The sequence below is a fragment of the Salmo salar genome, chromosome ssa13 (assembly GCF_905237065.1).
Source record: "Salmo salar chromosome ssa13, Ssal_v3.1, whole genome shotgun sequence".
In the NCBI taxonomy this organism is placed as follows: Eukaryota; Metazoa; Chordata; class Actinopteri; order Salmoniformes; family Salmonidae; genus Salmo; species Salmo salar.
This window is the reverse complement of record NC_059454.1, coordinates 52,790,007-52,802,901: the sequence shown is the minus strand read 5'-3', so window position 1 is coordinate 52,802,901 and position 12,895 is coordinate 52,790,007. Positions and strand designations below refer to the sequence as shown.

Sequence of the window (12,895 nt, the reverse complement as noted above, 5' to 3'; positions counted from 1 at the left end):
ACTGCTGTACCTTAAGATGACTCTATGTATTTTGAAAGATGAGATGTTGAGGATTATAATAAATACCGCTTTGATGTCATACAAGCAAACCACACACCCATGAGTCCAAATGTGCACTTCATATTTTAAACCTCATGTAATTTACAGTATCAATGTTTATGATCGCTATGTTTGATTACAAGGAGGAAATGTGTTATCATTCAGTTAGTGAAATTACATTGAAAAGACATCTTTCTTTTCCAGAAATTGACATCAAGTGAAAGGTTAAAAGACTTATTTTTTTGAGGTCGAAAGTACATCTTATACGGACGATAAAAACACATCTTATACGGACTTCACAAATACAAAATACGTATTTCCTGGACGTTGAAAATATATATTTTCCGGACATATATTTTCCGGACATTGAAAATACTTATTTTCCTTACGATGAAAATGCGTATTTTTCAGTCATTGATTCTATGGACAAATTTTAACTGATATACATTATCAATTAGGTAAGCATTATACCACAATAATAATTTTACACACCTCTTAAAAGGAAAGAGGAGCCAAATGTAGATCGCAAAAAAATATTTATTATTGCTCCCATAAATCACATGCAATTAAGTAAGCTTTTTTGAAAGCTTTAAATCTGAATGATGATGTTCAAAGTAGTCTAATACATAGAATTTTTTTTTTTAAAACCACTTCAACTACAATAAGATTCTGAGTAACGATTACATATTATTTGTCTTGCTGTGACTATGATATGTTGTTGTTTATCTACCTTAGGTGAATACACTAACTGTAAGTCACTCTGGATAAGAGCGTCTGCTGAATGACCAAAATGTAATTGTAAAAAACAACACTTGCAAGGCATACTAGTTATTATTCTAATGAGCTCCGCCCCCAAACAAGTACACATTTGCTCATTGAGGACCAGATCCAAATCTGAACGAATCATTGGAGCGGCAGGGTAGCCTAGTGGTTAGAGTGTTGGGCTAGTAACCGAAAGGTTGCAAGTTTGAATACCTGTGCTGACAAGGTACAAATCTGTTGTTCTGCCCCTGAACAAGGTAGTTAACCCACTGTTCCTAGGCTGTCATTGAAAATAAGAATTAGTTCTTAACTGACTTGCCTTAAATAAAGGTAAAATAAATAAATAGACATCTAGGCTATGTTTCACAAGTTTGAACATCACAGTAGAACACAGGACAGTAGTTTTTTCAGTAGAGTACATTACAGTATGGTATATTACAGTAGTTTAATTCATTAGAGTTAAGTACAGTAGAGTACATTACGCATAGTTTAATTCAGTACAGTACAATACAGTAGTTTAATTCAGTACAGTAGAGTACAGTTTAGTTTAGTAGAGTAGAGAACATTAAAGTAGGGTACAATACAGTACACTACTTTATACTTTACAGTACTCTAGTGTGCTCTACTGTAATGTACTCTGCTGTACTGTACTGTAGTGTGCTGTCAAATTTTTGTAGGTCTGTTTTGGGGGTTTTATTTATTCGCACCAAAGAAAAGAAGTGAAAGACAAAACAGTACGGACAAAAAAACTGGTAAAAACGGTGTGCAGGTGAGGTTGGAAGCCCAAAAGCGCTGATATGAAAACCACACCACAAATTAGTACAAAGAGTGTGAGAGTTAGGCTACATGGAGGGTATTATTGGTAGTTTGGTTCATCAGACTGACCCCCAGTCTTCACTTGAAGTTATTGAGGGATGATGAAGTTTTGGCAAGATTAAGAAAATGATTCCGGAGTATGGTACCTCTCTATCTGATAGAGAATCGACTATGTGAGGTGCGGCAGTGGGGAGGGTGAAGGTTATCGCAGTGTCTTGTGTTCTATAGATGGATTTCAGAATTAACCTGGAATAATCCATTGAAGGGTTTAGGTAAACAGTCTGGGAGGTATGAGTATTTGTGTACTGGCCCAAACAATATTACAGTAAATGAGATATGGGTAAATTAAGCTATAGTATAGAGTTAGGAAGCAAGCCTGATGAACCAAACCACTAATCTTTTTGATGATACCAACAGATTTCATTACTTTGCTAAAGACAAATTGAACATGATCTTTCCAGAATAACTTTTCATCAATTCGAAGGAATCTAGTGGATGTGACTTGTTCCATTTCATTCCGACCAATTCCAAATCAAATCAAATCAAATAAAAGTTTATATGTCACGTGCGCCGAATACAACAGGCGTAGACCTTACAGTGAAATGCTTACTTACAGGCCCTAACCAACAGTGAAATTTAGTAAAAAATAGGTATTAGGTGAACAATAGATAAGTAAAGAAATAAAAAAACAACAGTAAAAAGTAAGTGATAAATAACAGTAGCGAGGCTATATACAGTAGCGAGGCTATAACAGTAGCGAGGCTATATACAGGCACCGGTTAGTCGGGCTAATTGAGGTAGTATGTACATGAATGTATACTTAAAGTGACTATGCATATATGATAATTCTAGTATATGACCATTCTAGTTTATTGGTGATGATTGAGATTCTGGCTTTAAAAATATATATATATATATATATTTCTTATCCTTACTAGTGAATACAATAAAGTTAGATTTTCTTTTTACATTTAAAGATCATTTGTTTATCTGGAACCATTCAGAAAATGTTGCCATACCTGAGTTGGCTTCATTAATTAGTGAATCAAAATGATTGTGTGACAAGAATCAAATTGGTATCATCAGCAAAGAGAATGGGAAGTACAGTAGAAGACACAGCAGCAAGGTCATTGATATAGATTAGGAATAACAAAGGTCACAATTATCCAACCCTGTGGCACATCACAGGATATTTTGGCCCTGTTAGATGCACAGCCAGCCGTTTGCATAAACACATTGTTCTCTATCATAAACATAACTACAGTGGGGGAAAAAAAATATTTGATCCCCTGCTGATTTTGTACGTTTGCCCACTGACAAAGAAAGGATCAGTCTATAATTTTAATGGTAGGTTTATTTGAACAGTGAGAGACAGAATAACAACAAAAATATCCAGAAAAACGCATGTCAACAATGTTATACAGTGGGGGAAAAAAGTATTTGATCCGCTGCTGATTTTGTATATTTGCCCACTTACAAAGAAATGATCAGTCTATAATTTTAATGGTAGGTTTATATGAACAGTGAGAGACAGAATAACAACAAAAAAATCCAGAAAAACACATGTCAAAAATGTTATAAAATGATTTCAATTTTAATGAGGGAAATAAGTATTTGACCCCTCTGCAAAACATGACTTAGTACTTGGTGGCAAAACCCTTGTTGGCAATCACAGAGGTCAGACGTTTCTTGTAGTTGGCCACCAGGTTTGCACACATCTCAGGAGGGATTTTGTCCCACTCCTCTTTGCAGATCTTCTCCAAGTCATTAAGGTTTCGAGGCTGACGTTTGGCAACTCGAACCTTCAGCTCCCTCCACAGATTTTCTATGGGATTAAGGTCTGGAGACTGGCTAGGCCACTCCAGGACCTTAATGTGCTTCTTCTTGAGCTACTCTTTTGTTGCCTTGGCTGTGTGTTTTGGGTCATTGTCATGCTGGAATACCCATCCACGACCCATTTTCAATGCCCTGGCTGAGGGAAGGAGGTTCTCACCCAAGATTTGACAGGACATGGCCCTGTCATATGATGCGGTGAAGTTGTCCTGTTCCCTTAGCAGAAAAACACCCCCAAAGCATAATGTTTCCACCTCCATGTTTGACGGTGGAGATGGTGTTCTTGGGGTCATAGGCAGCATTCCTCCTCCTCCAAACACGGCGAGTTGAGTTGATGCCAAAGAGCTCCATTTTGGTCTCATCTAACCACAACACTTTCACCAGTTGTCCTCTGAATCATTCAGATGTTCATTGGCAAACTTCAGATGGGCATGTATATGTATTCTTGAGCAGGGGTACCTTGCGGGCGCTGCAGGATTTCAGTCCTTCACGGCGTAGTGTGTTACCAATTGTTTTCTTGGTGACAATGGTCCCAGCTGCCTTGAGATCATTGACAAGATCCTCCCATGTAGTTCTGGGCTGATTCCTCACCGTTCTCATGATCATTGCAACCCCACGAGGTGAGATCTTGCATGGAGCCCCAGGCCGAGGGATATTGACAGTTCTTTTGTGTTTCTTCCATTTGCGAATAATCGCACCAAATGTTGTCACCTTCTCACCAAGCTTCTTGGCGATGGTCTTGTAGCCCATTCCAGCCTTGTGTAGGTCTACAATCTTGTCCCTGACATCCTTGGAGAGCTCTTTGGTCTTGGCCATGGTGGAGAGTTTGGAATCTGATTGATTGATTGTTTCTGTGGACAGGTGTCTTTTTTACAGGTAACAAGCTGCGGTTAGGAGCACTCCCTTTAAGAGTGTGCTCCTAATCTCAGCTCGTTACCTGTATAAAAAGACACCTGGGAGACAGAAATCTTTCTGATTGAGAGGGGGTCAAATACTTATTTCCCTCATTAAAATGCAAATCATTTTATAACATTTTTGACATGCGTTTTTCTGGATTTTTTTGTTGTTATTCTGTCTCTCACTGGTCAAATAAACCTACTATTCAAATTATAGACTGATCATTTCTTTGTAAGTGGGTAAATGTACAAAATCAGCAGGGGATCAAATACTTTTTCCCCCCACTGTATATAACCAATTATATGTATAATCATGGAAACCATAATAATGCAATTTAGAAAGTAATATTTAATGATTCACCGTGTCAGATGACAAGAGCGTATTCATTGTTGTTAAGGGCTGTAAAGATTTTATCCACAAATTGCAAAAGAGCCATATCTGTGGAGTAGTTTTTACGAAAACCATATTGGTGCTCATAAAGAATACAGTGTTGATTTTAATATTTCAACATTATTTTATAGATACATTTTTCGAGGATTTTGGAAAAACATGGTAATACAGATATTGGGAGAACATTTGTAAAAGATCTTGGATCCCCAGATTTATAGAGGGGAATAACTTTAGCAATTTTAAAATCTTTGGAGCAATACCAGTTTGCATAGATTTGGTGAAGTTTGGTGAAACGTAGATGTCCATGATTGGTTCAGATTTGGTCCGGTCATATTCTGAACGTCTATGTTTGGGCCAGATATAGGCCTGTCGGGACCGGACGTCTGTGGACGTTTAAGTTAAGGCCGGCCCGGGTCAAATCTGAACCAAACATAGACGTCCATGTTTGGCCCAAATCAAGGCCTGTACGGATCGGACCAAATCTGAACCAATTATATACGTCTGTTTGGCCCAAATATAGGCCGGTCTGGAGCAGACGTCTGTGGAAATTGAAATCAAGGCCTTCTATGATTCGTTCTGATTTGGTCAGAATCGGACCAAAAACCTACGTCCGTGGACGTTGAAATCAAGGCTGGTCCAGACCCCATCTAAAAAATATGTACAAAAGACGTCACCTGACGGTAAATGCTTAGCGGGTTGACTCCATTCTATTTGCACCAAAATTACAATCTGTTTGTCTGAAGTGCCTTTTGAAATCCTAACACTGTAAGATCATATTTTATAACTTACCTAGCTAGCCATGTTGGCAGTAGAATAAACTTTCAAATTTTGACCACCTGACCCAGATTGTGATTTATAACGTTTTGGATTGCGTAAACAACAACAGTAATTGTATGATAGTTGAAAGCTATTTCTTTGAGTCAGTAAAGTGCATTGAAATTACACTGAACAAAAATATAAACGGAACTTATGCTTTGTGTGTGTGTATGGTCCCATGTTTCATAAACTGAAATAAAAGAGGCCAGAAATTTTCCATACACACACACAAAGCTTATTTCTCTCAAATTTTGTGCAAACATTTGTTTACTTCCCTGTTAGTGAGCATTTCTCCTTTGCCAAGATAATCCATCCATGGCATATCAAGAAGCTGATTAAACAGCATGATTACTACACAGGTGCGCCTTGTACTGGAGACATTAAAAGGCCACTCTAAAATGTGCAGTTTTCTCACTCAACACAATGCCACAGATGTCTCAAGTTTTGAGAGAGCATGCAATTGGCATACTGACGGCAGGAATGTACACCAAAGCTGTTGTCAGAGAACTGAAAGTTCATTTCTCTACCATAAGCCACCTCCAGCTTCGTTTTCGAGAATTTGGTAGTGCATCCAACCGGCCTCAAAACCACAGATCACGTGTAACCACGCTAGCCTAGGACCTCCACATAAGGCTTCTTCACCTGCGAGATTGACTGAGACCAGCCACCCGGACAGCTGATGAAACTTTGGGTTTGCACAACCGAAGAATTTCTGCACAAACTGTCCGAAACCGTCTCAGGGAAGCTCGTCTGCGTGCATCCTCACCAGGGTTTTGACCTGACTGCAGTTCTGGGTCGTAACCGACTTCAGTGGGCAAATGCTCACCTTCGATGGCCACTGGAACACTGGAGAAGTGTGTTGTTCATGGATGAATCCCGGTTTCAACTGTACAGATGGCAGACAGCATGTATGGCGTCGTGTGAGTGAGCGGTTTTGCGGATGTCAACATGCACAGTTTGGAAAGGTATGTGGCCAGCTTGTGACATCAGTTAGACCTCTCACTCAAACCCTTCTAATAATTTTTTCTTATCGTGCACCTAATCAAAAATGTCTATGAATATTCTTATTATGTTACTGAATGTATCCAGAGTATTTTCAGATTTTGTTATTGACAAATTCTGTGAAAAGTACAGTAAATTTAAAAAGCACATAGTTGTTCTGTTAGAAACATTTAAATGTGGCCCTATCCATATAGGCCAATTTCCACGAATGTAAGGTGTTAATTATTGGCTTAATATTAGGGCATTATCACAATTGACATAGATTAAATATTGCTATTATTATTGTGATAAAGTGGAGGGAAAGTGGAGGGAAATAGCATGTGATTGAAAGAATAACTGAATTAAACAGGTAGAAGTGACAGAATAGGATAGTATTTCTTCTGTATTTTCTCTGAGGTTCATTGCGTCCGTGTGTCTGCAGAGGGGCGGGGGTCTCTCTTCATGTCTGTCCGTCTGCACGTGAATGTGTGACTGACAGAATTAGGTCAGGGACAATAGGCTGCTGCTCTCATTATATGGAGAGACATTAAAATAAAGAAATTACTAAAAATAACGAATAATGGAACCAGGTTCCCGGCACGTACACACAGCACATCTATGCTATAATTCCCTTTTTGTGAATGAAAAAAACTAAAAGGTGTAAACAGGGGGTTTGTCGTAATCAAAAGTCATTTCCGCTTCATTCAGGGCTTTTCTATAAATGTCTCCCCTGGTTTGGGACTGAATATTAAAAGGTTAGGACATGAGGGTATAACACAGCATTTTAAACACAGAGAGCAGACAGAGACTAGATTAGCTGTGAGTGATTGTGAATATTTATATGATTATTGGATGGGCTTGGGGGACTTGATGAAGAATATTTAAACTATATTTAACCTTTGGGCTTCCAAATACTGTGGGTGAATAGCTGAATTGGACATTATTGGACACAATGAGGGAGGCAAGTGAAGTTCCATTATTGTTCAGTTGTTTTTGTCTGAGTTTAGTATATTTAGTGGACAGATAAGGACTGTGAAACATTCCTTTGCTGTTTTGATTTGAGTTGATTTTCATATTCTTGCATTTGTTTAGAATTAAGAGAATTGGCCAATTTAAATATTTTATCATAGTTTTAGAGCAGTTAAATTCACATGACACGCTGTGAATTACTTTCTATTGGACTTACTCTATATTCTAATGTGATGTTTGCCAGTCTTTTTCATCTACTTCTGTCAAATATTGTACTGTATTCCTGCACTCATCTGTGAAGACCTTTTCCTTATCACATACTTTAGTGTTGTTGTTAGTGCCCTCTAGTGTGAGGACCAGGTTTTGAGTTGTGATTTGTGTCCTGAAATCTCAATTTGGGTGTCCACTCTTCGGCTCTATCTCAACTAATCTTTACGCGTTTCCTTGCACCTCTCTACGCCTCCTTCTCAACCCTATTGGAGGAGAAGGTCCAAAGGCTCTCCCCTCTGACCTTCTTCTTCAAAGGGTTTTGAGAATGACGCGAGGAAATAGTATGGGAGGAAGTGCATAAAGATTAATTGCGATAGAGCCTTTTTAGATCAGGGATTTCTTCAAGGGAGGCAGGAAGGATTCATTTTAGTATTGGAGCCTTCATGTTATCCCCACCCTACTGTGTCCAGGGTCAGATCTGCAGGGCGGAGCTGGAGAAATGGTCCAGTCAGATGTACCAGGAGCCTGAGGTCATGCCAGAGGAGGTCCACATGTTTGACCTGGACTGCTTTCTGTCCGATATTTCTGACACCCTGTTCACCATGACCCAGAAGCCCTGCCCGTGGGCCAACGACCGGCACAACAGTGAGTACCACACCACAACGTCCATTCTACTTACTTATCTACCTACCTACAGTATGTCTATTATACTTAGAGGAACCATTTTACTGTCTACTGAAGCCCTACAGAAGCCCTGTCTACGATACTTGTAACACTATGATACAAATCCCTATGAAATTGAAAATGTTACTTCTTTTTATTTTATTGACAAAAATAACAGAATACACCACTTACCATTTATCCAACCTATGGTCATGTGAGACAATAATGCAGGAAAGAAACCACCCAACAAATGAGGAACTTCAAGTAAATAAATTAGGCTAAAGATGCAAAAAGAGGCACACACCCACTGTCTCCCTGTCTCTGGTATGTTTTTCTGTATGTGATAGTAGTGTTCTACCTCATTCCACCTCAGCGTACACCAGCAATGCTGACATGATCCAGCCAGGTCTCACCCCACTGCAGCCCAATCTAGACGACTTCATGGATATCCCAGGTATTGTGTGTGTGTGTGTGTCTGTGTGTGTGTGTACTGGATTTCTCTAGCGGTTTACAAACTATCAGGTCTACCTGATCTGTTCCTGGCTGGCTCAGATGTTTTTTTCATGTCTTCTCCGATCTCTTAAAGTGAGCTGCTTGTAAGCGCGCTCTATCTTTAGTTTGATATGCCTATACACAATTGGTGATTGCCATACCTTGTACATATAATCAAATGATTTTTCTGTCCTTCTAAACATATAGTCTAAGCACAAAATGTACTTGAGACAGGGGACAGAAACACTTCCCACTGGGCATACCACGTCATTTCAACATGGACATTTGGGAAATATTTGGTTGAGATGTTGATCAGTGAGATTTCAACCTTTATTCACAGACTTTAAAAAGACAGCCAGAACTTTGTTGAATTCCCAATGTGTTAAAACTGCGCTTTCAACCATTTAAAAGCACAACAAAGTTCAAATGGGAATACAATGTCAGATATTTTGCATTTATACAACAACTTAATGTGTTATCAATGTGCTTCATCTAATAGCACAACCAAATGATCTGGATTGCTGTTGAGATTACATTAAAAGTACATAGTGCAAGTGATCAATGCTGTTCAAGAGTCTGCACAGATTATTCTAGAAATTGTGAATGCAACCAAACATCAACATTTGAAGCAGATGTCTTTTTTGTTGCAGTGACCAAAAATCTAAGTTACAGAATAGGATTAAAACAAATCAAACTTTAAATGCACTTTAAATACGTTTAGATTTAGTCTTATTCTGTAACTTAGGTTTTTAGTTGAGGTAGAGACGTGAATCCAAAATATTAATTATTAACTTGAAGATGAAATTTGAAATCAACCCAAGCTTGAAAACCTAGACCAGGGATCATCAAGTAGATTCAGCCGCGGGACGATTCTTTCTTGAGCGAATGGTAGGGGGGCTACAACATAGTTACAAATAGTTTGGAGACTGCAAATTGATCGCAAGAAGCCCAAACAGATGTTTGACTAAAACAATCATTTCAGACCTTGCTTATGTACGTTTGTATAACATCACGTGTCTCTATATTATTTGTGAGAATACCAGGGAACAGATTTGGAGCTGCTGCTATAATAGCCTCAGTGGGGTCAGCCAGGTCTCACCCCACTGCAGCCCAATCTAGACGATTTCATGAATATCCCAGGTATTGTGTGTGTGTACTGGATTTCTCTAGCGGTTTACACACTATCAGGTCTACCCGATCCGTTCCTGGCTGGCTCCGATGTTTTTTCATGACTTCTCCGATCTCTTAAAGTCAGCTATAACAGCCTCCACTCTTCTGGGAAGGCTTTCCACTAGATGTTGGAACATTGCTGCGGAGCATTAGTGAGGTCGGGCACTGATGTTGGTCGATTATAGGCCTGGCTCTCAGTCAGCGTTCTAATTCATTCCAAAGGAGTTCAATGGGGTTGAGGTCAGGGCTCTGTGCAGGCCAGTCAAGTTATTTCACATCTATCTCAACAAACCATTTCTGTATGGACCTCGCTTTGTGCACAGGAGCATTGTCATGCTGAAACAGGAAAGGGCCTTCCCCAAACTGTTGCCACAAAGTTGGAAACACAGATTGTCACTGTATGCTGTGGTGTTAAGATTTCCCTTAATGGGAACTAAGGGGCCTAGCCTAAAACATGAAAAACAGCCCCAGGCCATTATTCCTCCTCCACCAAATGTTACAGTTGGCCCTATACATTGGGGCAGGTAGCGTTCACTTGGCATCCTCCAAACCCAGATTTGTCCGTCAGACTGCCAGATGGTGAAGAGTGATTCATCACGCAAGAGGACGCATTTCCACTCCTCCACAGTCCACTGGTGGCAAGCTTTATACCTCTCCAGCTGACGCTTGGCATTGCGCATGGTGATCTTAGGCTTATGTGCGGCTGCTCGGCCATGGAAACCTATCTCATGAAGCTCCCGACGAACAGTTCTTGTGCTGACGTTGCTTCCAGAGGCAGTTTAGAATTCGATAGTGAGTGTTGCAACAGAGGAAAGACGCTCTGTGCGCTTCAGCACTCGGCGGTCCCGTGCTTGTGTGTCTACCACTTCATCTGAACTGTTGTTGCTCCTAGACGTTTCCACTTCACAATAACAGGACTTACAGTTGATTGGGGTAGCTCTAGCAGAGCAGAAATTTGACGAACTGAATTGCTGGAAAGGTGGAATACTATCACGACGCCACATTGAAAGTCACTGAGCTCTTCAGTAAGGCCACTCTACTGCCAATGTTTGTTTATGGAGATTGCGTGGCTGTGCGCTCGATTTCATACACCTGTCAGCAATGGGTGTGGTTGAAACAACTGAATCCACTAAGTTTAAGAGTGTCCACATGCTTTTGTATATATAGTGATATATCGAAAGCTTGGGACTATAAGGTTGTATCTGCATTTTTGTCAAAATTGAGTTATTGACATAGCCTTGTTCTGTTCAATGTTTTCTACCTACATAGTACTCTACGTACCTCCAATTCATGTTGTTAAGTTCAAAAGAGTACAATATAAAAATCGCCTACACCATTTAAACCAATGAGGGTTCAGAACTTTAAAGTCAATTATCTCAGAATCATCTTTTTGCCGATATAAACTTAAAGTCCCAAGCTCTTGATATGACTTATAAAGTATGGTTACATTTAATTTGCTCTGTTAAACCTACCCTTTGGAATGACTTCGACGGCAACAGTGAATCTATTTTAGTTAGTAAGAGATCCCTCAATAATAATTTTCATGACAGCACATTGGTAGTAGTCAGTGACAAATATCAATTCTAAGCATAGCTGGGCTTGGTTTTTAATATTTATTTATTTATGTAACCAAGCAAGTCAGTTAAGAACAAATTCTTATTTACAATGACGGCTTACCCCGGCCAAACCCGGACGATGCTGGGCCAATTGTGCGCCTCTCTATGGGACTCCCAATCACGGCCGGATGTGACACAGCCTGGAATCAAACCAGGGACTGTAGTGACGCCTCTTGCACTGAGATGCAGTGCCTTAGACCGCTATGCCACTCAGGAGTGCTGGATGGTACACCAAATGTATAGCTGTAGACAGATCAACTCTCCAGTAAGAGGTGATGACAATCCTGTGATTGACATTTCACCTTCAAAACAGCAGTTTACATTGACTACATTTTTGAATCAATGTATTTTCCACGTAGATTCCACGCCACAATACTTTAGCAGATTACGTTGAAGCAATGTTGATTTAACCAGTTTGTGCCATGTGGGTTATTATATGTGTAGGGAAATCTGATGGACAGATGTGGTGACCAGAAACGATTGAAGCTCCTGATAAAAAGTTATAAATGCTACTTTATCAGTGTCTTTACCTATATATAGATTAGACTTATGCACTCTGTCGAAGAGAGTTAGAGCTACAAGAATAGTTTTTCACAAACAGAATCACTGCATGAGCCAAAAGGACTCTGTTAAGCAGGTAGCCAGGTATGCATCTTTAATTGATTTATATTTAGGGCTTCTCTTCTAAATATGCAGCTGGGGCCACCCATATGAAAATGAATATTTTGGCATGTATTATTATATTATTGAGTTAAGGATTCCTCTGTGAGTGGCACCCCTGGGCTGGGCTCTCTGTTCTGTGTCCCCTGTGTGTTTATGCCATGTCCGGAGTGAGCAGGAGGTCAGAGGCTGGGTTGAGGCACAGTAGAGTAGGGAAGTGGAAGCGCATGTGGTTAACCGCAACACGTGGCAAAGGGGCCCAGCAGGATCAAGGGATAGAGACGGAGGGATAAAAGGATGGAGGGATAGAGAATAGAGGGATGAAGAGATGGAGTAGAGGATAACATTGTTTATTACAGGAACTCTTTATTGCATTGTTGCAACTCTCAGTTTGATCACTTCCTAGGATAGTAATATGCCCTGGACTGCCATATTGATTTGATAATTATATATTTGTCAGTGCTGCATTTAGTCCCTCTACATACCGGTACTGTAGTCCCCTGTACTGTGTGTGTGAGTGGGTTGTCAGGGGTATTGGCATGAGCATGTTCCTCCCGGTCTGTTCTTATGGCCTTGCCAGT

The 12,895-nt window shown here is 39.9% G+C and overlaps 1 protein-coding gene across 1 annotated transcript in view; it reads left to right on the top strand.

Moving 5' to 3' along the window:
• Nucleotides 1–12,895, top strand: part of LOC106567405 (carbohydrate-responsive element-binding protein) — a 36,480-nt gene that overhangs the window by 10,137 nt on the left and 13,448 nt on the right. The window contains exons 6-7 of the mRNA XM_014136600.2: nt 8,184–8,358; nt 8,750–8,830. Coding sequence (XP_013992075.1) covers nt 8,184–8,358; nt 8,750–8,830 — 256 coding nt within the window. The remainder of the gene's footprint in view (nt 1–8,183; nt 8,359–8,749; nt 8,831–12,895) is intronic.